Source organism: Labrus mixtus, chromosome 20 (assembly GCF_963584025.1).
Source record: "Labrus mixtus chromosome 20, fLabMix1.1, whole genome shotgun sequence".
NCBI lineage: Eukaryota > Metazoa > Chordata > Actinopteri > Labriformes > Labridae > Labrus > Labrus mixtus.
This window is the reverse complement of record NC_083631.1, coordinates 8,382,841-8,409,674: the sequence shown is the minus strand read 5'-3', so window position 1 is coordinate 8,409,674 and position 26,834 is coordinate 8,382,841. Positions and strand designations below refer to the sequence as shown.

Here is a 26,834-nt window from a genome sequence, read left to right as displayed (position 1 = left end):
AGGAGGTCTAATGTGTTGATATGTTATGACCTATGGTAAGGTCTTCATTCAATAAACAGCAGCATGACTGAGAGCAATCTGCGGTTTATATCAGTTGAACACAGGTGAAAGTGTAGGTAGCCTATGATATGTGTCACAGAGCACCCTGCGTTTTTCTCATAAGGTTTTACTTGTTTACAGCCAAAGAAGGCGCGGCTTTATCCCTACTTTATATGCGCGCACCGAGTTCACCCAAGTTAAATAAGTGCACACACACACACACACACACACACACACACACACGGCCTACTTTTCCCAAATCTATCGCTCATTTGCGGAGTAAAGAGAGAGAGAGAGGGAGAGAGAGAGAGAGAAAGAGTGAGATTCGGCTCCCTCGCAGGCTGCTGCTGCGGTGCCAATGCGCACTTTTGGGATAGGTTTCCCCCAAAACTGACTGTGCGCTCGAAACGAACATGAGATTGAGCGACGAGCGCGTCATGCGTGTCTTCCTCGTCTTTTGCTCCGTGCGATCAGTGTTTCTGTGTTCCTCAATCCCCTGGGATACTGTACCGCCCTCGATGTCTCTGCCATCGGCGTTTCGCTCACACTGAATGGCTGCCTGGAGCGAGGAAAAGCGGGGAGAAAGAGCGCTGCCTCTCCTCCTTTGAACCAGCGCTGTCTGCAGCAACTTCCCAGCGAGGGGGTGAGTGTCTGTCTGCCGCCGTGTGAGGCGTCCTGCCCTGCCGGGGTCGTCTGAGGACCCACCGGGGATAGAGCAGGAGGATGAGGAGTGGGGAGAGGAGTCTGTGCTGGTGTCCTGGATTTGGGGTTGATGTTGAGCCCTAACACAGTCCAGCACACAGTTTAGGTTTAAGAAAAGTCTGCGATGTATTTGGCCTAGTCCTAAACTTTCTTTCACCATAGACATAACCATATTATGAACTTGTACTAAGATGTTCGTAGTTAAATGGTTAATTTCTTGCAGTTACTCTCTGAAATATGCGAAAATGCGGTGGCAGTCAGGTTTTTTTGGCACGGCAGCTCTTGAGCGCCGGTTGTAAAGAATTGTGCCTTGTTGTGCTCCCCCCCCCCGACACCCCCCCCGCTCCGTGCCGCACTGGTTCCGTCTGGCTCGCCCTCAGCTGCTGCGTGTCCTGGGATGACCTGTTGATGTCGGTAGAATGGAGAATGGCAGGGGGAGCGATTTCCCCCATCACCAAAATATTTAAATAAGCAACATTTGAAGCTTGACAACCGGCGTCGCAGCACAACTACCTCGTCTGCACAGGCAGTAAGTGTCTCGTTTGTCTCTTTTGAGTGTGGGTTGTCGCGGAAATGCGTGACATTGTGCAGCTGGGCTGAGTGTGCATGAGGTGGATGGTGCGCCGGGGCCAACCCAAAAATATTTAACAGCGCTGTTAGCTTAGCCATTAGCCACCTCTGTGGGCCTGCTGCGGATGGGGAGAGAGAGGACATCAAACATTTCAGCTTTGACAGTCAGCGGGGAGAGACGAGGAAGTTGCCACGGATCTGTCTACTGTAGATGACTAAGACTGATTTGCGTTCCTGTAATTTGATGGCACGTAAACAGGAACACAGCGTCGCCCTCACCCGGGTATCACCGGGGGGGCTTGCTGCCATCCTGTGTCGTCCCCCCCCCCTCTCCCCGACCCCTCCCCCGCCGAGTCCCGTCTCCGGTGCCAGCAGACACTGGAGCTCTCCCGGCGGGTAGCCTGGCACACAGCGTGTCCAGAGCCCCTTATCTGCTCCCCGTTACCCGGCATCCTTTTCTCGTTTCAACAGCACTGAACAGAGTCAGACTGTGGTCGGGACACTCATCATGTATTCCTCAGTAATGTGGAGTTATGAAGTTTTGAAGCTTTTGATGCCACTGCTCTTTGATATTCAGATTATTCCTGTTATATAAGGATAAGCCAAGAACCAGGCCTGTGTGTAGGTTGTGTCTGACTTGATAGGAGTAGCACTGCCATGCAGGCATGAGCACATTAAAACCAGGAAATGCCTATAGAGGGAATGCATTGTGTGCCAGCTGCACCAATGACTCCACAGTAATCATGCTCTTAGCAAAGCAAATTGCTGCTTTTAATAGGGCAACTGGACAAACTTGAAAGTAGGTATGAATTTGGAAATGTGTTGACAGCTGTCCCATCATAACACAAGATGAGCTCTATGAATGCTAACAAAACATTCTCCAGGCTGACTATGAAAAGTCTTTGGTCTTAAGCATGTTGTGAGTATGTTTGACCTACTTTCCTCACAGGATGGTTGGTTTGAGATCCGAGCCACAGGGTGAGTTCGGGTGAATTTGATTCTTTCACATCGCTGCGCTCTATATATTTAATGGAATAAGGACCTGAGATGATCCCTCTCATCTCTGCAGGCCTCAATGCCCCTCCTTGGTGCATAAAGACACACATGCAAAATCACACACACACACACACACACACACACACACACACACACAAGAGTCACATTCTCTCTCACTGTCAGGACAAACTGTGCAAACACTCCCTGCTCTCAGCTCTGTGCCTGTGTGTCTTTATGTGCACGCATGTGTGCTTACTGCGGCTCGCCAAACTGTAAACAAGCAGTATTGTCTAATGCCTGTGTGTGACTCAGTGTGCCTTTTGTGGGTTTGTTTGAGTTTGTGTGTGTGTGCGCATCTGTGTTTTAGTATGAGGGAGAGAGAGCTTGAGTGAGACAGAGACAAAGAGAGCATTTCTCTTTACCCTGGAGCTTGGCGAGGTCCCAAGTGAAAGGCTTTGGATATGATGGGGCGGCTCACTCCTGCCCTCATCAGTCAGGCACACCAAAGTTGGTTGTGTAGCCTCTCACAGGGTGGGCTTCAACCAGTTTTGCTCTCGTGGTGTCAGAGATTCTCGTTAATCTGGAGTATATATTTATGTGTGCTTTGCGTGGATTTGTGCAACGCTTCAAAGGGGGGAAGCAGCTGTGTGAAAAGTAGCTTTGGCATGTAGACCTTTGTACAGTGCAGGCTTATAAATGTGCTCATCATGTGTGAAAAGAGTCCAGACCATAGACTGATGTATAAGAATGGACAGCGTGTCCCCGCCTCCTCCTGTCGTGCAGGATGAAGCCAGAATAACCCCCGAGATGGAAGCAGACATATTCCGATTATTTTCAACCAGGGTCTGCATGGTGTAGAGATTGGCTGGAAACACACAGTTTAAACTTCACAGGTCCCTCAGGTGGGTACAGAACAGATTCTTGTGTCGGTTTGAAGCAGACACTCACCGTCATGGAAGGAGCTGCACTCTTAACTCCTCCCCCAAAAATATGACTACAACACAATACAGCGGAAAAACACCTGTCAAGATGAAACCAAGAAACAAGGAAAAATGTGTCTAACATAGAGGAGTCTGCGCTCTAAATCTTCTGGCTTCACTCCCATGCATCTGTTTCTTCCGTCCATCTTTATATACAGTCTATGGTCCGCACCGCTGTTCTGCTTTCTGGTCGATGAAAATGCCACATGTGCTTATCTCTGGGTAGTTTTATAGTTCACTGTTGTAGTGGAGGTTTTATGGTTGTTATGGGTACAGAGGGCATTTAATGCTTATACATGTCAAGTCTCAGGACTCAGAAAGTCGATTCCTCCCGCTGTAATTCTGGGAAACAAGGTAATGTATACAAACCCTGAATCATAAAATAAACTATCTGGTATATAAAGTAACTGAGAACAAGTTGCTGCCTGCACACACTGTGTTCGAATCTCAGCGGAGGGAGCTTTGATTCACTTTAATATTGACATAATGTAAGAATCTTTGAGCAGATGCAGGGCAAAGGGGGTCTGTTTGCCTCTTACTGTTTAGAGCAGTGCGTGGAAACATGTTATGCAGTGTTTGTTTAGGCCACACACACTCACTTGCACATAGAATAACAGAATGTGACCCAGTTATCCAAGGACGGCGGGATTTTATAGCTCATAGAAGACAGAAAATAAAAAGGCTTTTACTGAGCCTGCTCCTGGCAATAACAACTTCTGAGAGGCTGGGAGTGACGTATAGGATTAATGCAATGTAGATTATCCACTGGAAGCCTCAACAAAACTTTGTTTCAAATATCAACGTCCTGCGAGCCTGCCAAGAGCCCTCAGTGGGACTGTGTGAAGAAATATTTGTGGCCTTTGTCGGCTGGATATGCAAAGGGTGAAAAATCTGTTTTTTTTGTTGTCCAGGACTACTTGCCTCTTAGACAGAGGCATTACGTTACAAATAATATGGGCTGGAGCTGATAAAAACCTTTTTTTTTGTACTTCCTTTGAACGAGTTTGCCCGGTGAAGACTGTCAGCCATTTTTATTGTTAAGCTAAACATTCCTCGCCTGTTTTGTTTACGTCTGTTTTCCTTCAACTTCCTGTCTTGTAACGTTAGCCTGTTACATTACACCCCCGCCCCACATTGCCTGCTGACCCCCACTACACAAAGACAATAGCAGCAGATAAAACACTGTAAATACGAGGGCTTTAAATGGGTCTGCCCTGACCGCTGCCCTGCTCAAACATCCAGAGATGAAGCATCAAACACACAGAGTGTAGCGCTGCATCGATCAACCCCGGACTGGATAAAATGAAAACTGACAACTATTTAGGTTTAATTAATACATTTCTGAAGCAGCGACGTCAAACATTTCCATTGTCAGGTGTCTTAAATGTTAGAATATGCACCTTTATTTGACAGTAAATGAAGATTCTTTGGGTTGTTAGGTAAGCAGCAGTGGTGGGGCACCAGATAGCCGTGCGGTTATAACTACAGAGGCTGTAGTCCATCAAGCGGGCGACCAGGTTCGACTCAAAACCCTCTGCACTTTGCTGCATGCCCACGGCCCACTCTCTCACCCCAGTTTCCCACTCTTACTGTCATTAAAACGTAACAATGCTTCACTTTAAAAGATTTATATGTGATTTTTAACACTTAAATATAATATAAATCAAGTATATCCTCTGAAAATAACTCTGTGAGTCATGACTGTCTACAATGGGTGTAACACCCGAGTCCCACTGTCTGTGATGTTTTCAGAGTTTTCAGAGTCCTATCTTCACTTTGTTTACATCGCCCCGACGGCCGGCTGACTCCTCCCCTCACGTATAAAAGTTGTTTAATTGAGGGACTAGAGAAAAGAAGAATAACATACTGTACTCACTGCTTAACTGTGTTTCTAGATCACGCTCATTTCAGGTAAATTTACATGCAGTGTGAAGATACGAGCATAATAAAGATCGCTAGCATTAGCATGCTAACACAACAATGCACCGCGAGTTGTTTCATGCTGGTGCTCAAGGGCATCAAGGACATCTGCTGGATCAAAAAATCGCATATAAAGCCTTTAAAGTGCACATACATACAGGCGTCCACAGCTGAACAAAATATAGTTAGTTGCGGTTGAAGCTTGAATTTTCTAACTCCAGTCCTCATTAAAATCTCAGAGGACATCAGTTATTTACTGTTAGTTCTCAAGTGTTTTTTTCTGTTTAACTTTCTTGGTTATAATTTCTAAATGTCTTACTTGACACGATGGAGCTTTGGCTGCAACGCTGTGTGAGATTACAAGAAGTTTAACTAATACTGTGTGGGGATTGGTAAACTCAAACGACAGTCCGATCCCTGTTTAAGAAATGATGAAACTAAACCTGCTGACCTTGGATTTAAACATCAACCACACCTCTGTTTAAAAACCTAGTGTCATACAAAGACGCTGGACGGGTTAAAACTTTGTCTCTGAATACAGTTGATTTTTCTCACTTGGCTTCTCTTCTCTTCTCTCCCATGCAGACCCTTTGGCGGTGTGCGTTGGCGCACCATGGCCCAGACCCTCCAGATGGCGATCCCAAACTTCGGCAACAATGTCTTAGAGTGTCTGAATGAGCAGCGGCTGCAGGGCCTCTACTGTGATGTCTCCGTGGTGGTCAAAGGCCACGCCTTCAAGGTAAGGAGGAGACGGCAGAGTATCAGGGTGTTTTCATTTTGAACTATTTGAAAGTTCAGTGTAAACGTTTAGTCCTGTGGTTTAGTGGTGGATTAAAGAAATGGCGCTGTGTGGACGATGCATCATCTTTTCATTTTCTTACTGAACTATCAGATTGTTTCGGCGTTCTTCTTCAGATGTTGTTTGACACTTGAGTGGATGGTTTGGTTTCTTACATGAAATGACAGCTGCACCTCCTTAAATGATTATATATTCATATCCCACCTCTCTTTTCTGAAGTTATTGGATAAAGGATGCATCTTTGAGAAAACAATGAATGACGGCCCACGCTGAGAGTCGTAGTTGCAGGTCATATCCGATTTGCAAAATTGAAGGCCGTGAAATGTCTTAAAAAGTCCCGGTAACACTTTGAATGAAGCTCACAATATTCTCCATTAACAAGTTGTTTATTAGCATGCTAACTTGTAGCATAATGGCTGCTTATTTGTGGATTTGCGTTTACATGACGATTCCCTGCATTTGTGTCAGCGTATTAAAAATGCATCTCAAACTGGGAGCAGAAGGAGAAGAAGATTAGGAGATGAACGTATGACATTTAGCTAGACTAGTGGTTAGGTCGTGCCCCATGTACCGAGGCTTTAGTCGTCAGGGTTCTAGTCTGACCTGCGGCTCCTTCCCACATGTCCGTCCCCACTCTCTCTCTCTCTCTCTTTCTCGGGATTTCCTGCTCTGTCCACTGTCCTATCTAGGAAGGGTGAAAACAAATCTTAAAAAGCAGAAACATTTCTCCATTTAAAAAAAAAAATGGGAATAATAATTGGGCGACTTGGAAGATTTGAAAAAGCGCTTTTAAAGCTTGATAAAATGGGACTCAATGGAGTCCCACATCAAATCCAAAAAGCACCAACGCGGAATGGTACAAACTTTTCTTTGTTTGGGTCTTTGAAAAGTCTTAAAAAGTCGACAGGATTATCTTCTTTCCGAAAGACATTGGGAGAGCTCCAATTCAGTGTTTGATGTCACCATTCTTACATTTAACACTCATCTCTGCTCTGTGCTCGTCTGCTTTATGTCGCAGGCCCATCGAGCCGTGCTGGCTGCGAGCAGTTCTTATTTCCGGGACCTTTTCAGCAGCAATAACGGAGGAGGAGGCGGATGCAATGAAACCAGCCCGACTGTAGTGGAGCTCCCGTCAGCTGTGCAGCCTCAGAGCTTCCAGCAGATTTTATCCTTCTGCTACACGGGCCGTCTCAGCATGACAGTGGGGGATCAGTTTCTCCTCATGTACACTGCGGGCTTCCTGCAGATCCAACAGATCATGGAAAAGGGCACCGAGTTCTTCCTGAAAGTAAGGATTATCTGGGGGGGGGGGGGGGGGGGGGGGGGGTCTGCTGCAAGAAATACATGTTTTTGTTGTTTGCTTTGAATCACTGGCCAGAGTTTGCAGAAGTAGAATTATAGTGTGATTAGGGTTCTACATGTGGAGGGTTACTGCACATTTCACCTCAAGAGCTTTCCCACCTGGATTTGGGTGTTTTATGGGGGAAAAAGTGGGTTTGCACCTTTGGTAACCGGGTCTAACTAAAGACCCAGGTACTTCCAAGGTCCATGCTGGGGGGGGGGGGGGGGGGGGGTTGAAAAAGTCTCTGTACTTCCAGAGTTTCTGTAATCTTCACGGGTATAAGAACTTGGTGGAAATTCACACAACTTTGGACCTGAGGAACCTTTAAAGCCTTTGAAAATAAACTCCTGGGACTCAAAGTTTTTGAGGCTTTTGGTGGGGACATTGCATTAATCATCGGGAAAGCTGTACAGAAATCCATTAATGACTGTTGCAAAATCTGAGAGAAATGGTTGAAAAATCCAATGGTTGCTGAAATGTCAAACTGTAGGATTCTTCAGACCAGCCAATAGCCTGGTGAACGCGCTCACTTCAGTTTGCTATGTATGCTAACACCAAGTTTCTGTTCATCTCTAGGTCTCCTCTCCCAGCTGTGACTCTCAGGGCCTCCACGCTGAAGAGGCCCCTCCTTCTGAGCCCCAGAGTCCAGTAACACAGACCGGTAACGGTGCGGCCCGACCCACGTCCTGCGTGACGCCGCTCTCTCTGGTGTCCCGAGTGAAGACAGAGCACCCAGCTAGCCATCCAGAAGCCGCCACTCCTTACTCGGTGGTCTGCACTCCTGTCGCCAAGCGTCTGTGGGAGGGAGGCAGCAGCCGGGACGGAGGAGGAATGGGTTCGGGCGGAGGAGGAGGAGGAGGAGGAGGGGCCAGGAAGGCCGCTCGTTATTCCCAGGAGGCCGTGCGCGGCAGTGCAATCCAGAGTCCTGGAGCCCTCGGACTGGCCATGGGTATGGGTGCCACGGCAACCAGCCTGGCCGGGATGGTGGCCGGCGGTGGGCTCAGCAGCAGTGCCGGCACGAACGGGAGCTCTGCGGCCGGTCTCGGCATGTCAGAGGGCGCCAGCCCCGGCACCCTGAGCACCTACGCCAGTGACTCACCCATCAGCTACCACGATGATGAAGAGGAGGAAGAAGGGACGGAAGACTGTGCCGAAGAGCAGTACAGGCAAATCTGCAACATGTACACGATGTACAGCATGCTCAACATGGGAGCCACAGGTGATAAACGTGAGACGGAGTGATTATGTTCATTTGATCTGAAAACATGATGATGTGTTCTAACGTTTAGGCCCACTATCTATTGTATCTGTGTGAAAAAGTGATGTGGCTTTTTATCCTAATGTCGGTGTGTGTTGTGTTTCTCCAGCGGCTGGGGAGCGCGTTGAAGCTCTACCCGACCACACAGAGACACGGGGACGGATGAGAGGCAGAGACCTAACATGTCTCCCTGCAGAACTCATCGCTCAGATAGGAAACCGCTGTCATCCCAAACTGTACGAGGAAGGAGACCCCGCTGAGAAACTAGAGCTAGTCTCAGGTACGTAATTCATGTGGGCTCAAGAGAAGCTGGCTTAACAATAGATTTGAGTTTTAGATGATAACGTGCACAGAGCGGTTTGTCAGTGTCGGCATCAGGATTAGCTCTTAAAGTTACACAACATTATTCAATGTAGAAAGGTTAAGGACTTTAAGCAGGACAGAGCCAGTGACATATATTTGGAAGAAGCCGTCCTCGGATGACTTGACATCGGCATTCTGCATTCTTGCACATGTGACTCAGTGAGTTTATGTAAGGGAAGTCCTGTGACAGTGTCTGTGTTACCTTACAGGCTGAATTAGAGGTGCATACCATTTAGTTAAGTGTATGCATGTGAGTAAGAGAAGGAGTGAGACATTTAAAAAAAAAAAGGAAAGGGTCGGAATTCAGAGTGAAATAAAAAATAAATGCATAATGCTTACAATAATTCAGGAAATTGTACCGCCTGTTAATGTTATTCTTCACTCTCTTAGTTTTTAAGTTACGTAATCCATAACCTCCCGACAAAAGGCTCATCAGCTGCGATAACAGAATCACGTGTAAAGCTTCTTGTAAATTAATGATAAACAAACAAAAGTAAAACTCTAAATAAACCATCACATGTAACTGAGGCAGAGCCTCTTCAGTCCCCGCCCACAGCTGCAGTGTTTGATGTGAGTCAGAGTTGTCTCCAGATAAACAGAAACTCCGCACCGGTAAATCAGAGTGAACATCCTGACTGCATCTGACCCACATAATCAGAATCTGAAGATGTCCAACGTGCCGTGAAGTGAGACGACATACCGAGTCATTAATGCTGATATGTACTCCTGATGTGTGGCGGTTCGTTCGTTTGTTGATACTCTCTGCGTGTGTGTGTGTTGTGTGTGTGTTTGCAGGTACTTCTGTGTATATATCCAGAGCCCAGCTGATGAACTGTCATGTGAGCGCAGGGACCAGACACAAGGTGCTGCTGAGGAGGCTGCTGGCCGCCTTCTTTGACAGGTCTGCTCCTGCCGTCCGTCTCCGTCTGTGTGTCTGCGTCTATTTCTGCAAGTCTTTGATGTTGAGCTGGCAAAAGCTTTAGTATTTATACAGAAATCAATGTATTTCTTTTCATCTGCTGGGATTAAACAGCTATTTTTGTCTTCTCTGTTCGGTGTTACTCATTCTTCTTCTGGTGCATCAGGAACACGCTGGCTAACAGCTGTGGAACAGGCATCCGCTCGTCTACCAACGACCCGAGCCGCAAACCCCTGGACAACAGAGTTCTGCACGCGGTCAAATGTGAGCCTCCTTGTTTTGTTTTGTCTGTGGATTTATTCTGCAAACATCATATATATGAGTGTAAAGATGACAACAGATAGAGGGGAATGTGCATGTTGTCTAATTGAGGATTTAACACATACTAAATGATAGATTGTTCATTTAAACTCCTTTGGATGAAGTGCAAAGTGGAGATGATGTGCTACCAACTGTATGATGATTAACATTCTGCAACAACATGAAGTGACCACTAGATGGCACCGCCAAACTGAATCTGAGGCCCTGACTTAAGTGTTAGTGTGTGTGAAAAAGTAATGCGTTTATATGTTTAACTTAACTTTATGATGCTTCAGTGGAGTTTCAGCTTGTTTTGTAGAGCTGAGGGTTCAATACTTACATACGTTTTACAGGAATGTTCGGCCAAATCAGACATTTTATTTTTAGTCCTCCTGCAATCATAATCCATGCAGAAAATATCATCATACTCCCGTATCTAACTTTTATGGTTGACCTGGTTTGCCTTTGACAACTGCATTCATTTCACTTGTACATTTCCCTACATCTGATGCAGGACACGATTTAAAAGATCATCTCAGTCTGTCCGTTAAATATGTCATTTAGTGTTTATCTGTGCTTGCAAACATTTGGTTTTAGAATTTCTGAGCAGGCAGATTTGAGCATTTTTTAAACTCATTTCTACGGGTGAGAATTTGATCTGTCGATAATAATTTATTCCCCAAACAGACAAGATGTGGAGTCAGTACTGAAAGTGTTGCAGGTTGAGGGGACACCTGTGACATTTCAGACATGTTAAAAGGACGACTAACTTAGAAAAATAAGTTAGCATCAGACAACAAGGATGATGCCTATTCAACTCTGAATAATGTGATCACCACTTTTTTTTTTTGTTCAGGGTCCCATCTGTTTAGTTCCAGTTGTGGTTCACAGCGTAAGTCTGTACAAACTTCTTTTATCCCTTTTCTCATCAGTTTACTGCCAGAACTTTGCCACCAGCTTCAAAGAGAGCGAGATGAACGCCATCGCAGCCGACATGTGCACCAACGCCCGCCGAGTGGTCCGGAAGAGCTGGATCCCCAAGCTGAAGCTGCTGATGGCCGAGAGCGACGCCTACACCGCTTTCCTTCCCGACGTGGTCAAGATGGAGGACGACGCCCTGGGGACGGACCAGTCCTTCGACCCCGCCTCCCTGGAGGCAGCCGGCGGCGTGGGCATGGAATCCGGTGGCTCTTCAGGTGAATCACTACCAGGTGTGGGCGGGGACGGAGGACCCTTATTTTGAACATTGTGGAGGGGGAGGTTGAAAGTTTGGTGACACACATACCAGTATTCCCCGGCTCTGCTTGCCTCCTCACTCTTTTGGCCCACGCTGATTTCTCACATGTGACTGTCTGAACCACACTGCGGGGTCAACAGCTGTTGGCACCCTGACGTAACCAGGACGTGAAAACTTTAATTCTCGCTTTATGACTGTAGGATGGAGTTAGTAGAGGAAAGGGAGGGAGTGAGAGGGTGTTAAGTTTTCTTCTAACTGCCCTCTGCCTCCCCTTGTCTTTTTAAGGTGTATAACACATCCACGGTTGCATATTAAATACATTCCCTGCAGGTGGGTGGAGCTGCCTGTGCAGCCTGAGGAGGTAAAGGTGGCTCGGAGGAGAGGGGCCGAGTATATTGAATGTAAGTGTCAGTGGCATTTTTTCTCTATGCAAGCCTGACAACTTGTATTCCAGCCTCGGAAAGGGAACTTAAGTAGATTGAAAAATGTAAAGAACACTACCTGTTCTCCTCCCCGTGCACCCTCAACTCATCAACCTGCAAGTAACCTTCACCCTGCATCCTTTATCGAGACCAGAAAATCTCACCCGAGTGTTTCACTGTGCAGTCTTACAGAAATCAATCTCATCTTTGTTTTTCCAAAATTTTCTTTGTCTAAAAAAAAGCGAGAGAAGCAGAGAGAAGGGAAAGATCTTTTTACTGAGATGATGTAAAGATAATTGAAGGGCGACAGGTTATCACAGATGGTCATATTTTTAAGAGGATAAACTATATTTATACGAGTGCCCATGCCAAGGATATGGTGTGAGCGAGGAGAGCGAGAGGGATTGTTTTAAAATCTCGATCTTCATGTTTTATTGAAAGAGGTCTTGTGGAAAAAAGGAAAAGTGCTATTTTTGCAGAAAAGAAGCGGTATATATAAAAGCAGCCTTCTCATAGGACCCGTAGTCGTTTTATTTTTATCTCACTTGACAGAAGCGAGGGATGGAATGAGCAGTGGAACTGCTAAATTTAAAGCATTTCATCTCCCGCTGGCCGTCTGAAAAAAGGAAGATTTAGACTGATTGAGCTGGCCTGACTGTTTTCTATGATCTCAACGTTTGCCTCCTCTAATTGAGCAATCGGCCCCACCATCTTTGAAGATGACTGCAGAAATACAAAGGTTATATCACGATGTGACAAACACTCAGCTAGTCTCTTCTCTTTCCTGAAGTAACGAGAGAAATCTGCTCGTCTGTTCACAAACTGTTGGAATGTGCCTTTAAGTTGAAATGAACAAGCAGAAGCCTGGAGGGCACAGTGATGATGAGGGGGGGGGGGGGGATATGGCTTGAATCAAAAAGGCTTTATGGTACGATCATGTGTGTGTGTGTGTGGACAGATCTTTGGTTCAGAGGGAGGGTCTGTTCTGCATGGCTGTGTGTTTCAGTATGTCGTTTATTCATGTATCTGACGCACCACCTCTATGATTTTGCACCTTCTGTGAGAGGTCGAGCGGACGTTTCTGCACCTTAATGAGAAGAACCAGTGGTTCATGCACCTTTTTGAGAAATGTTGTGTAGCACCTGAAGCCCTTTCGATGTTTTTCTTTCTTCTTCTTTTGTCTCTCACGTCTGCCTGTGTTTAACAAGTGGCACAAAAAAAAAAAAAACCCCGACTGTAAATAGTCCAGAAGACTGTTGAGTCGAATCCCAAGTGTTCTTCCTTTCTGTTGCTGGATGCACCTGAATCTTATGACACGTCAATAACTGACCTTTTTATGTGAACGTTGGTGTTTGTGGACGCATGTTGACCTGTCGATGACACGGGTTGGTACAGGGGGGGTTCATTGTTGTAGCGAGGGCCGATACAAAGTGACAGAGTGTGATTCAGGAGCTGAAAGCTTTCTTCAAACGACTGATTACTTTCTCCTCAGAGGCTTTGCTTAAAGGTTTATTTTTTTCTGAAGACAAAAGAAAAAAGTTATTTTTTTCAATCATGATTTCAATTCAACAAGAGGCATGATAGATAATATCATCAGGCTGAGTTCCCTGAAACAGTTTGATGGACTGATGTAAAGACAGATCAAAAATGCAGTAAGTATCATGTTAAGGGTAATACCAACAAAACCTCAGTAAGCTTTGCATTTGACTGTAGATGCCACATGAGCATCCCTCCCCCTCTTACCTCTTTTAAAAACTGCTTCACGCAGCTGTTTCAGGTTTCACTTCATCCAGTCTGTTCATGTGTTTCACAGATGCAAAGCAGCGGTTTAATCGGAGCTCTAATGTTAAATATGCCGAGTGTCTTTTTCACCAAGTTTACACTTACAGCTTTGTGTGTTTCATCCCAGAGACTGTTTAAAGACCGGGCAGCGGCAGGAGGCTGAGGCCTGATGTCCATTTGTGTAAACGGTCTGTAACTATTGCGGTACCTTTAGTTAGCATCTTTGCCCGTTTTTTCTGTCAGAGAATTCATTTAAAGTTTGAGTTTATGTTACACAGAAAACCGGATTTTAGGTTTTAAAAAAAAATTATCAAACTAAATCGATGCTAGGTTCAGAGATGATCGCTTCGGAGATGATCGCTTCGCGTGCAAGAGTGAAAGGACAAAGAGAAATCAGAAAACCAGGAGCTCTGAATTTAAAGTTGGGACGGTCAATCGAGCAACTCTAATTTAGCAAAGTGGCTCCTAAATCTAGCGACGCTCCTGTCCCCAAAGAACTGAAATCAAACCGGTGAAAACCACCTGATTTCATTCATAAGACGACTGTTATTGCTAGAAGAAGTATTCATGCAACACAGGTAAAGAAGTGTCTGAAGTTTCTAAAATCATTATAAGCTAATCATTAAAAACGAGACCGATCGAGGGCTCACACGAGTTTCTGACGGTTCCACTGTGACCTCCTGAATGACTCCACTCCGAGTCGCTCGCTTGGTGCTGCTGAAATCAGCATCGATTGTAAGAAAACACGGGCCGTCTCAGATACAGGCGCAGCATTGGCCCCCTTTTACGGATCGCAGTTCTTCAACAACGCCAGGACACAGTCCCCCGCTTCACTCACGCCTTTGTACTCACACACTGCATCTGTCTGTAACGGGGGAAGAATGGCGTCCCAGCATGTGAGCTCACAGTGGGAGCTTCACACACACACACACACACACACACAGCTTCAACGCTACTCAGCACCACAGCCCCCCCTCCATCATTACACCTCTGTTACTACATCCGATGGAGGATCAGGGACGCCCCAGCAGGGTCGTAAAGTAACCCCTCCCTTCAACTGGCAGTCTGTAGACTTAACCAGATTGTTTTTCCTGCAACAAAGCTTTACCGCCATGTCTACACGATGGCGTGATATCGGCGTCCCAGTGTGTGATTTCACACTGCGTGGAAACAGCAGGGGCTCCACATCCACACCGCGCTGTTCTCCTGCTGGCTCCGCTGTCTTCCAGTGATTCCGGCTCGCCTCCGTTACTACCTCTGACGACGGTACAGAGGTGGTACTACGCCGTCACCCCGTTACACCTCTGTGACATTCACACTGAGGCGAGGCGTAGCAGGGTGGGTTGGGGGGTCGGGGTTGTGTGTAAATGTGGCACCTTGAGCAGGCAGTCTAAACAGGGTTTCTAAACACTGAGCCGTCAGTTTATCCATCGGTGCGTCACGAGCAGAGCTTTTATTAAATGGCGGGGTTAGGATGGAGCAGAAGTAACCGTGGTTACGCCACATCAGGGGTTTTACTCAAAGTCAGGGCCGACTATCAAACGGTCGAGTCGTATCACTCATAACATCCCAATCGTCTCGTTTATTTCCCCCCCTCCCCGCATCATTAGGAGTGAAAAAACGTTTTGTTCACCTTCCCACATGTAGACCTACACACCTGAACGGATAAGGTGCGGCACGGCATGGGGAACCTTTTGTCACTGAGCAGTACATATATAAATATGATAATACACATGTATAGATAAATACTGTATATTATATATAGACGCACACATAGAGGTCAGATTGTTTGTTGTGCACTCGCAGCATGAGGTATATACTTACCCAGAAACAACGCTTTCTCACAACCTGTGCAGAAACTGGTCTGCCCCACGTCTTGACCCCTGCTCCTTCCCCTCTGTAACCCTGTAGCACCAGTGGACATCCTGTACTTGTCATCCTCCTTCTCTCTGTGTTCCAAGTGCCAATAACTTTGTGAAAGCCCTGTAACTGTGACCCAACATTATCAAAGGTAATTGCACATTAACGACTGTAAGATAAATAAATACAAATCATAGAGAAATGTCGACATGGATTAAATAATAAATATCTTAATAAAAGATTTGTAACAATTTCTTTGTGGGTGCTTTTTTTCTCCCCTGAAGTCTTTTCAGATTATCTTCTTGTTGGCTGTCTGGTTGTTGTTGTTTTATTTTAAGCAATAAGCTCCTAAAACGGCCCCCCTTTTAAGAATGCAGTTATCATAAATCAGCTGATTAAAAAAGTGCACGCTCGTTCCTCTTCAGCACACACACACACCTGCACGCTTTCATGTGTGAACATTTGTTATGCTTCATGAACACACATAACCTCCCTCACAGCTGTTTCTGACTTCATTTGGCTGCAGCTTCGCTCTCATATCTTTGAAATAGAGTACTTTACATTTTAAGGTTTCAGAATGACACAACATGCCGTGACACTTCAACGAGCAGCCCGGGCTTTTGTTCAGTCAAATTGGTCGGATGACCCTGCCTCAGTTTGGGACAGGCGTCAACATGAGATGGGGCTTAAATGGATTAGAACAAAACTGATGCAAAGGCTATAAACATTTTATTTACACCAGAACGAATATTTAACTATAAAAAAACAATGATATTGATTACAAAAATTATGTTACAAATCACTAATTTCATCTTTCTTTGGAAGCCAGCCCATCCATACCAATGTGCTGGGGAGAGGGAGAGAAACCTGTTAACCCTCAGGCATCAGTTTAATTTACGACCCTCTTAAGTCACTAAGGACAAAAAATGTCCACTTCCAAAAAACTGCTATAAAAATAGAACAGACTGATACTTTTTTCTTCTTTTTTTTTGCATAAATCTCTTAAACAACTCCAGCCCTGCTCAAAACTAATAAATATTGAATAATTATCAGGAATTTAACCCTTTAACTGCCAGAATCATGTAATCAAACTGGCATATAAAGAGTTAAATTCCTGATTTAAACATGTTTCACAGTGTTCTATTGATCTATTTAAAAAATTAAATTTGCATTCCAAAATGTGCCAAGAGAGTCTTTCTTACAAAGAATGGTGCCATATGCACTAACACAGACAAAATGATGACCAGATGAAGAGGTAAAGTTTGACCAAATTGACAAAAATGTCCATAGTGATGCATGAGGGTTAACATATCTTTGATCTGCAAACTAATCCAAACTTAATGAATAGAGCTGCCTTAATCTGTCAAAACGTGCAGCGACAGGAGCGGGCTACAGGTGAAAGGACGGGGACTTAAGTTGAGATGGGCTTTATTTATTATCCGATAGTAACTTCAGTTGTGTAAAAAAAAAAAACATCAGTGGACACCAGTCTGTAAATATTGTATTAATGGACGAAGCCTGAGTGACGTCAGCCATCTGGCAGCAGCCGCCATGTTGGAAATCCTGTCTCAGCCTAATTTTAAATCAACCTAACAACAGGCAGAGAGCTGAGGCGGGTTTTAAACCTCCAGACAAACTGTTATATAGCGCCCACCTGTCAATCATGTCAGCTATGTGCCTAACCCCCCCCTTTATACAGTGTGTGCTAGTGATGACAACAGCTAATCAGACCTCTTTGTTTTTTTGTACCAGGCTGTAAACATGTTTATTTATGCTGTAAAAAGGCATGTTTGCCTTGTTGTGTGTATGTGAGTTCTGGAGCTCACTTCCTGCTGATCAAACTGTAGACTAAAAAAACAACTTTAATCTCGTAAATTTATGACTTTAATCTCGAAATCTCAACACAAAAAAATCCCCTTTTTGTGGCCCTTCCTACATCACATATTAACATCCAACGAGCAATCCAAGAGCAGTGAGTGAGTGAAGCTTGTAGCCGTAACAAATGATGAACGACAGATTATTAATACAATAATGTTAAAGATTCTAATCTGAGTGAAAAAAGAATAAACACTTAATATTAAAAGCCAGATAACTGAGTCATGAATTATGTTGTGAACGGTTCAAAGAGTGGTGTTAAAAATAAATACATAGATCAGCCATTCATGAGCCTGGTGGATGTGGGCAAAAACGTACTTTACAAAGCGTCACTCTCACTGTGATCAGCGGCCATTTTGAGTCTGTTGGGGCACAAGGCAACAAAAAAATAATCACAGGGGCCCCTCCAAACAGCGTTCATCCCCATGATGTTATAAATAACCCGACACATTACCTTAGTGGAGGTGATGAGGAACTTTTTTCTCCTGGTGCTTAGGAGGGAGCTTGACCAATATGACGGGGAGCTATGAATAGTTGATTTTCATGACTTTATATTTACTTTACTTTTTAAGTTCTTCTTAACGGCGCTAGACAGATTTGTGATGATGCAATAGCGCCCCCTAGCCCCGGTGCAGCGCCGTGCTAGATTAGAAGTGTCTCTCGTCCATATTGAGGACGAGACAAGCATCATCCAGTCGTTTACTTTCCTGTGAGTGAGTACTGTAAGATGGGGCCCTCTACTGTCTTTCCACTGTCATTGCAAACGTTGCTGTGGTTTAAAGTTTATCAGCCCTTGGGAGCCCCCTACTGGCCAGGGGGCCCCCCAAGCAGTTTCCTGCCTTGCCTGTTGACAAGCAGCTCCTCAATTAAGGCAAACATGAAACATATATTTGGTGCCACTAGCTCCAACACTTGTGGTCAGGAGCATACATGTGGTGATAATGTTTCAGCTGAGCTTTGAATAGAAGATGGTGATGAGTGTTTAAACAATGACTCACTAATACACACTCATAGTTCCTCCAAGTGAAGACCTGTGATCAAATATTTCAGTTCTGAATCACACTTCATTTGCTTCTTTTTGTACATTTTTTAAACCTTATAAAGACTTTAATGAATCAAAAGGTTTGGCTCTTTTTATTTGAAAACTTAGTGAAGCTGGAAAAAGCTGAGTCCTAAAGGTTGTACAGTTGCTAATAAACATTTTTTTATCGCCTCTATAAAAAGGGGGACACTGATTAAGTCTAACAAAAACACCTTTGTGCTCCTGTCATATCTGTACGCCTCTCTTCTTCGGCTCTTAACATTGAACAAGAGAAACCAAACGCTGATTGCGCCCTCTGGTGGTAACACAACATATTCTCGTCTCATCAGTTCATGCTGTCCATATCTGTATTCATTTTGAATTTAAGGCAATCGTGACATCCACTCTGCACATAAGACAAAACTTGTCTTTGACCAACAAAACTATACAAAGTAATAAAAGGAGCATTCCTGGTCTCCAACTCGCTGCACTGTTGCATCCAATCAAGCAACTTTCTGCATAAATGTCAAATCACCGTCGTCAATCTTTATTCCATCTCTAAAAAGTTCCAGTGCAGCATGCAATGATGTATACATCAGAGAACCAGGTGTTTCTGGGGTGCACATGACCTAGCGGTTCGGTCGCACCCCATTTAGGAGGCTATGGTCCTCCAAGCGGGCGGCCCAGGTTCAAGTCCGGCCACAGTGGCACTGCCCTGCTTGCGACCCTGATTCTCATGCTGCTCTCTGCCTGTTGTAGTTTGAAGCAGAAGATGAAGATGAATGATAGCAGCACTTTGAGTCCAAGACACATTTCCCAAAGCGGACAATAAAACATCATATCATATCGTAACATATCCACTGTCCTATCACATAAAGTAAAAAATGCCCAAAAATAAATATTTAAAAAAAAAAAGAAGCAGTTGTTTCTAACAATACATTCTGGAAACCAAAACACAGGGAAAAAAAGCATCCTATAAAAAGGCTCCAATTGCATGTTTGCTTTTTTTGCAATGTTATGCTGCCCCCTAGTGGTAAAACAGTATTTAATATGTTTAAGGTATTATATTCCGATTCTCTGAGTTGGAGCGCAGCCTTGAGAAGTTTTTGAAACATAAAAAACGTTTTTTGAAACCACAGTCTTGATGATGAAGCTGTTCAAATGTCATCGAGTTCTTATCTGATATCTCACTGACAGAGGGGAAGAGATACACCTGAGGTACTCGATGTGGATTTAATTATAACCATGATAAACTGAAGTCAGGACAAATTATTTAAAAAAAAAAGAGGATTACAAATGCGGAATACATATCTTGAGGCTGTTAATAAAGCTTAAAGGTAAATATGTTCATCATCTCTTGAGCTTCAGTCTCCAACGCTTTGCTTCAACTCCACGAGGCGACCACACGGGGGCGCTCTTTACTCTGTTACTGGACTGAAATGTTAGAGCACCTTCCGATGAGTTCACACTCAGGAATGAACTCTGCTGAGGAGGTCAGAGAGATTTAAATGACATTCAGGAAACTGTTGATCACTAAAACAAAGTCAGATTCTTTCTTTAAATCAGCTCAAAATAAGGGGATTAGCCTACTTACTAATCATTCTCATCATTAACGGAGTGTGGTTTTGTTATTTCCCCTTTCTCTTATCTGTGAACATGAAGCTATTCACTTTCATCTTTTCCACCCAAAGAGAGACAAGCAAATTATTTCTGACTGTTACGGCAGATTTTAGAAATTCAACACATCATCGTCTGCGCCTGGTGGTGTTTTTTTTTTTTTTTTTTTGAACACTAGACACGATCACCTGCATACCACACATTCCTCTGAAAGCACCGGGCTGATTCAGGAAACAATGGGCTCTGTCTTTTTCTGTTTCTCTTTAAAATTCCACTCTGCTGCAGCAACACACTTTAAACTGACTGTTATTATTTATGTTTCATTCCCTCATACTGATTTTACCGTAAATAAACTGCAGTTTCTGATCAGACACATCCCGGAGGAATGGATTCCATTGCCCAAATATGGTCAGGAGGAAGTAGCCTCCCTGACGCAGTCGTCAGTGCTGTTACTTTAAATGGCTTCAGGAAACAAGGGCTCCCACTCACGTCACGGGTTTTCCTCTGCATGTGCCACAGGAGCAGGATGTGCTAAATATGGGCATCTGACTCTACACCTCCCCCCCCTCCCTTCCCCCTCCCTTCCTCTCCCCGGTCTTATTTCCTTCCAGAGGAAACAGCACGGTGGGGGATGGGTGAGCCTCTGACTGTTAAAGGCAGCAGAGGAATAGAGTTCAGCTCGGCTGTGAGAGAAGGACTCAAAACAGACACGAAGATGTTTCTTCTCCACAAGTTTCACTCATCAAACTGAAACCTCACAGTTAAAATGTGTGAATCATTCTGAATCATGCCTTCAAAGACACCTAACATCACAGTAATTAAATCAGATTGATGGTTACATTAACATACAGTAGACTCAAGTTATTCCTGTTATTCCACACTTCACACTTCACATTCTCTTAACTGTGCACACACCTGCACAACAGTACAGCTCCTGCAATGCACCTTTTGTATAGTTTGCTTTCTATCATTTTAAGGTATTTTATTTCAGTTTCTTGACAGTAGGAGCAGTGCTGTTGTTTTGCCTTTTTTACATCTTTATTCTACTTCTGTTCATTGTTTGTTTTGCACTAAATAAAGTGTGTGTAAGCGCACATGGCCAATTAAATTGATTCTGATCAGGATCAGTTTAATTGGCCGTGCATGCTTACACACACACAAGGAATTTGTCTTCAGTGAACTGTGCTCTCAATGTACAAAAGTAGAACATTGAATATAAACATAAATTAGCAAAGAAGAGGCTGAATAAGACAATAGTGCAATGGTGAGTATAGTGCAAAAATGCTGAAATGAGATTGATAATAAATGTGATTATGTAACAGAAGGTTAATATACATGAGGTAGAGTTTTTACAGTATTTACAATAAAGGTGTGCATGTACATGAAGAGGACAATATTTCAGTATTTACATGATTAGGTTATTGAACATAAAATGTTTTAAATAGTCTATGTACATTCACAGTTGATGATAGTTTAAGGGTTAAACCATGATCACTATTTTACCATTTTAATGCATGCAAGTCAGGGGCTATTTTTTTCCCTGCAACATTGTTTTCACGTTCATAACAAGCAGAGAGTTCAATTCTTTTAATCAGGGTTTCAGTTGATTATAAATATGTTTATTTTCTATAGATACTGCTTACATAGTGAGTATTATATAATAAACTGTACACATCTTTAGGTACCTGTTTTGAACTGTTGTATTATATATTTTGTAGCTTAGAGTTGTGTGTAAATCTTTTTCTGTATAATGAAGAAAAACCAAAAAAAAAACCAACTCTGCTCCAACACAGTAATTACAACCATTTATATATGCATGTAAGGAAAACAAAACTGTTTTTAATGAATGACTGTGACGGAGCATCATTTAAAGGACTGGGTGTAATAAAGCTAACGTTACATGCAAAGCTATCCCCAAAGAAGCTGCACTTTATAGAATTCTTACTCAACTGATGAGCCAAAACAGTTTTTCCATCACAGCCTGACTCTTTTACTCGACAGGTGGTCAATGATTGCAAAAACAGGTGCAAATCCAAACTCAGGAGCTGTCTGCACGTACGACTGTTTGTGGAGCATGCACAGTAAAATGCCAAACTACACGCTTCTGGAGCATCCAGCAGCTAAATATATGAAGGTCACATTTCTCTCTGTGAGGTTTAAATACACGAGCGTGTGAATCAAACATCTTTGGAGGTGATGTGAGGCTCGTGTGTTTCCTCCTGAATACAGATTTTGGTGTACAATTTAACAGCAAGTTAAACCAAATGACATAGGAGCTTTGATCAAACCTTACAGGGGAAAAGCAAGCAAGAAAAAGGACAGCAACAAACAACTGGAGCACTATGAGGTCAATCAGTTTGCAGATTTTTATCACATCAGAAATTCCCCCTCGCATATCTGCTTTTAGAGCCCTGCTCATTTTATAGTCTCAGCTGTCTAACCAGTTGTTTCAGGGCTGTTCTGAAATAGCAACATGACCGGGTATATGAGCCCGGTGGGCGGGGCAACTTCACATGATGATGTGTGCGTGACGTCACCGAGGTGATAAGTACTTGTCCTGCAGCCTGCTCCGTATTGTGTCTGCGTTAGGAGTCAGAGGGGAGAGTTCGTATTCACTAATCTTTTCCTTCTGTGTGTTTGGACTCGTTTCAAAACAAGCTGCGACATGGAGGTCAGCGCGGAGGCCAAGAGGATCATGGTCGTGGCTTTGGGGAAACTGTACAGCTCGCGCACCCAGCGAGGGGGTCTCCGTCTCCACCGGAGCCTGCTCCTGACCATGGTGATGAAATCCGCACGGGATATTTACCACGCGGCCCAGGCGACTGAAGAAACCGCCGAACCAGGATGTGAACAACACAACTCAATGGGAGAAGAGATCACACAGCCTGCCGGTGCGCAGCCGGGACTCCAGGGTCCTCTTCCCGAAGAGGAGTCCTCTGGCTCCCCCGCGGAGCTGCGCCATGACGCACACGCGCGTCCCGGCGCAGAAAACAAGGAGAATTTACACCCAAGTGTCCCGACCCAACACTCGAGGAAACGACGGGGCAAAGCAGCCGTGGAGCCGGACTTCCTGCCCTGCAAGAAGGCCAAACTCGAGCAAGGAACCTCCGCTCAGCAGATCATTGTATGTTCCGTTTTGATAGACTATGTGAACTGCAGCAGTGAGCTGGGTGTCTCCCCATCCCCCATACCTCCACAGAGAATCATTGCAGCGTGTTGAAACCATGACGAGGTAACGGGAGTCAAACTTTTCAACACGAGGGCCCTGAACGCGTCCCTTCCAGGCCGTTTTGGATAAAGACCCGGGACACCGAGCCATAAAGGTCCCAAACATGACTCAAAACAAGCCGGGGCATGTTCCAGGAAGGGGCCCGGTCTGTAGTCTGAGTGACTTTTGGCCTAGTTGTAGGCCACGGCTCATTACAGGAACTGACTGCAGCCGGCCCAAAGCGGAACTAAAGGAATTGGTTCATCCGGATGAGGCCTTGAACTGCCTTTTTATGAACTTTCTGAACACAAGAGACCTGATTCGAGAGCGGATCTGTCTGCTCCACACAGCAGACTGAACATTTCTGAGAGTGTTGAGACTTTGTGCCAAGAGTGCTGACTGAATATCAAATTGTTAAAACCATTCAATAACTACAACTACCTCAGTATTTATTAAAGAGTTCTGTTTATGAATTTCGACTTTTGGGTGCTTTTTTTGTTCCTTCCACATTTGTTTAACATGGTGTGTGATGCATCTGTGAAAGCTTCTCAGGCATACAGATAGATCATGGTCATTCAAAACTTGGGTTGTAGCTGAGAGAAACTGACTCAATTTTAAGCACCTGACAGTGTTTTAAATTGTGCTGCTGTGGTGTTAGTGGGTGATTTGCTTATGATGCAATAATCTCGGTGTGAAAGTATGCGTTTGAGTGTTTGACAGGAAACTGGTTTGGGTGTGAAGAAGTTTTGTTTCCTCCCCCCACACTCATTTGCAGGACAAAAAAAAGCAGGAACAATTCAGGAGACCACAGCTTTAGTGAAGGCGGGGAGGAGGTTTTTTAGAGGCTCTGACTGGCCATAAACTCAGGACAATCAGAATCCCCTGAGTTTTAAAGAAGTGTTGTTAGTGGGCCTTCTGTACTGTAGTGACATAATAGTTCAGGCCGGGCAATAAGGGGGCAAAAGGTTACACTACAAAGACTCGACTTGTCCGTTGATTGATGAATGACAGAGTGTGGGAGATAATCAGTAATGCTCAAGCTGAGTAATGAAGATAAGGAGGTTATTTACAGAGAAATGCATTTCTCACACATTTCCAAAGAAAAACGGTTAAGCTCTTGGAAAATTCCACTTAATAACCACTTTCAAAGTCATCGTTTAGTACGAGTGTACAAAACAGATATCTGTGTGTGTGAGCTAAATCAAACTTTGAATATCTAAGCGCCAAGGTTGTAGATTTTGGAATGCCCTCACAGAGGGGAGCTGCAGGGGGGGGGGGATTCACTGGTGTTCTGGGGGGAGGGTGTGAACAACAGAAGAAGGAATGTGGGGGGAAGTGCCTCTGGGAGCCCCCTGGGGCCCCCTGCTTATTCTTCCGGCTGAAACCAGAGCTCCCAGTCTGTGTACACGGAGTGGGAGGAGGGGCTGGAACTGTCTGGGCATGCTTGTGAAAATACACACGTCATGCAAACACACACTCGTTCACCTTCTTATCAATTCAGGTCAACCAAACACTTTCTTTCCCCTTTCCCCCCCCTCCCTTGTGCTTTCCCTCATACGCAAGCTCAGTGAGCATAAATATGCTGACACATTTATGACCTCCACAAGGCCGAGCTAAAGACTTCAGACATTTTCTCTGGATATTTTGGTCTTTAAAAATCACATAAAAGTCAAGCATCCAGATCAAAAAAGAGTTAAGCATGTGTGCTGAATTGACTCTGAACCATTAGTGTGTATTAGCCTCATTGGTTTGTTTATTTAAAGCTGCATTCACTCAGTTTTTTTTTTGTTGCTAAAAATGGTCAAATGACTCGGTGTATTTGGAAGATGCCTTTCAGTGAAGTGACCATCTCACCTACCTACCCGCTGTGCAGTTGCTCTCAGGTGCACGGCATGCTCATTTAGCCTCATTCTTCTTCTTCAAATTGTCTTATACGTCACATCTAAACTCTCATGAACTCTCTTGCAGCCACAGCAGGCAGCTGCTTCCAGCCCAAAAATGGGAAAACTTTCAATTTACCTTCATGCACCAGACGATGGGCAGACAGAGAAAAGGATAGCTGGTGGACATAGTGAAGCATTTAGCAACTATTTTGGCAGATTCCCACTAGGGGTAAATGAAAGACACAAGATGGTTCTACTGCCCTCCAGTGGCCACAGTGACAAAACAATTCAAATGCAGCTTTAAAGCATAATGGAGCACTTTTTTTTCACGGGTAGGGTTTGATCAACATCTCTCCCATCTTTCTCTTCTTTAAATGTTTTAGCCTTTATATGTATCCCTTCCTGTATTAATTTTACTGCTCTTAGTCTTTTTAAATTCCTACTCCTTTTATCGTTTAACTCTTCAGCTCTCTGTTGCTTTATTCATTTAACCAATGTCCCGTTTACCCCTTCTTTTTTATCTTCTTTCTGTGTTTACAGCATGTGATGTGATGTCGTCCCACTCTCCCTCAATTTAAATTTTGTTCTCTCCTGGTTGATTTTAAACTAATTTTCCTTCATTGTATTGAACTGCCTCTCCATACCTGCCCGTTGAATCTATATTATTCCTGTTATTTGCATTTTTACAATTTTGCCCTCTCTGTTGATCTCTGTTCTGTTGTTGTTTTGCTGTATTTGCTCTGTCTGTCACAGCACTTTGTAAACATTTGTTTTTAAAGGTGCTATATAAATAAAGTTATTATTATTATTTTCAGTGAAGCTTCAGGTACTACGAGCCGAGCTGATGCTAACTGATGGCTCTCAAATCGACTTAAGTCATAGTGAAAAATGTGGCTGCTGCATTCATAGGTACATTTTAAAGCACAAGTGTGAAAGCATGAATAGACAGCTGGAGTGTCGCAGGTGAAACATGAGACTCCTGCAGGACGACAGAGGAGTTAATGTGGAAATAATACATTTAACCAACACATGTCAGAGTCAGGAAACACATCCTCCCACTGTGAAAGACTGAAGCAAGAACGTGGACAAGAAAGGAGACGAAGCAGTGTGCATTCTCTCTGGATTTTATTCTTTAGGAAGAGTTCTGTTTGGAATTACAAAATGCACTGGTAGAAATAGCGGTGAGACAGGTTGAGAGTGTGACAGATAAGAGTGTGAGAGAGAGAGAGAGAGAGAGAGAGAAAGAGTTAGAGAGAGAGAGCAGGAGTGAGTGAGAGATCAAGGGTTCAAGGCCGCCATCATCATGAGAACATCATCATGATGGCTCGCTGCGGCCCCCTGACCCCCACAGAGAGGAGAGGGGAGAATACACCATCGTCTGAACTGTACTTTCTTTTCTTTATATTGATTTTTTTTTCATTAAAAACAGTTATTTTTTTTGTGGTGTCCTGAACATGGTCGTGTTGTGCCTCAACCCCATGTAACAGAAGAAATCAAACGAGACTTACTCTTCTCACCAAAGCCTCTTTTTTTCTCATCTTTAGACTTTTTTTTTTTTTTTTTTTTTTTTTTATCCTTTTTTGTTCTCAAAAATAGAAGGAAAAAAGAAAACGTTGCTTTTTAAAAACATCTATCTATTTATATATCTTTTTTTTTTATTCCTCTGAATTCATTAATCTGCTTTTTCTTTTTATGTCCTGAAGATGACTGTTAACCCACGGTGTGGCATGCACATAGCACA

General features: G+C 44.1%; 2 protein-coding genes across 4 annotated transcripts; both read left to right on the top strand.

Annotated features, from left to right (window-relative positions):
* The first annotated feature begins 541 nt into the window (after positions 1-541).
* On the top strand, positions 542-15,740 carry nacc1a (nucleus accumbens associated 1, BEN and BTB (POZ) domain containing a). Of its 3 annotated transcripts, none has more exons than XM_061065254.1 (8): positions 542-682; positions 5,793-5,946; positions 7,025-7,294; positions 7,925-8,567; positions 8,716-8,886; positions 9,765-9,870; positions 10,055-10,152; positions 11,121-15,740. In XM_061065254.1, exons 2-8 carry the CDS (start codon positions 5,821-5,823, stop codon positions 11,429-11,431), a joined length of 1,725 nt encoding a protein of 574 aa, XP_060921237.1. In that variant the 5' UTR covers positions 542-682; positions 5,793-5,820; the 3' UTR covers positions 11,432-15,740. The 3 variants fall into 3 exon arrangements, with proteins under 3 accessions (XP_060921237.1, XP_060921235.1, XP_060921236.1); XM_061065252.1 differs by having other exon boundaries at positions 7,925-8,576; XM_061065253.1 differs by lacking the exon at positions 542-682 and adding an exon at positions 1,130-1,270 and having other exon boundaries at positions 7,925-8,576.
* A 6,823-nt stretch (positions 15,741-22,563) lies between these two features.
* ier2a (immediate early response 2a) lies at positions 22,564-23,683 on the top strand. The gene has a single exon (XM_061065261.1). It carries the CDS (start codon positions 22,668-22,670, stop codon positions 23,220-23,222), a length of 555 nt encoding a protein of 184 aa, XP_060921244.1. The 5' UTR covers positions 22,564-22,667; the 3' UTR covers positions 23,223-23,683.
* The last annotated feature ends 3,151 nt before the right edge of the window (positions 23,684-26,834 follow it).

Excerpts from the sequence above, each read along its gene's own strand:
- nacc1a (XM_061065252.1), top strand. The coding sequence starts at position 5,821 with ATGGCCCAGACCCTCCAGATGGCGATCCCAAACTTCGGCAACAATGTC. Across the intron at positions 7,295-7,924 it reads GCACCGAGTTCTTCCTGAAA|GTCTCCTCTCCCAGCTGTGA; the intron begins GTAAGGATTATC and ends GTTCATCTCTAG. Across the intron at positions 10,153-11,120 it reads AGTTCTGCACGCGGTCAAAT|TTTACTGCCAGAACTTTGCC; the intron begins GTGAGCCTCCTT and ends TTTTCTCATCAG.
- ier2a (XM_061065261.1), top strand. The coding sequence starts at position 22,668 with ATGGAGGTCAGCGCGGAGGCCAAGAGGATCATGGTCGTGGCTTTGGGG.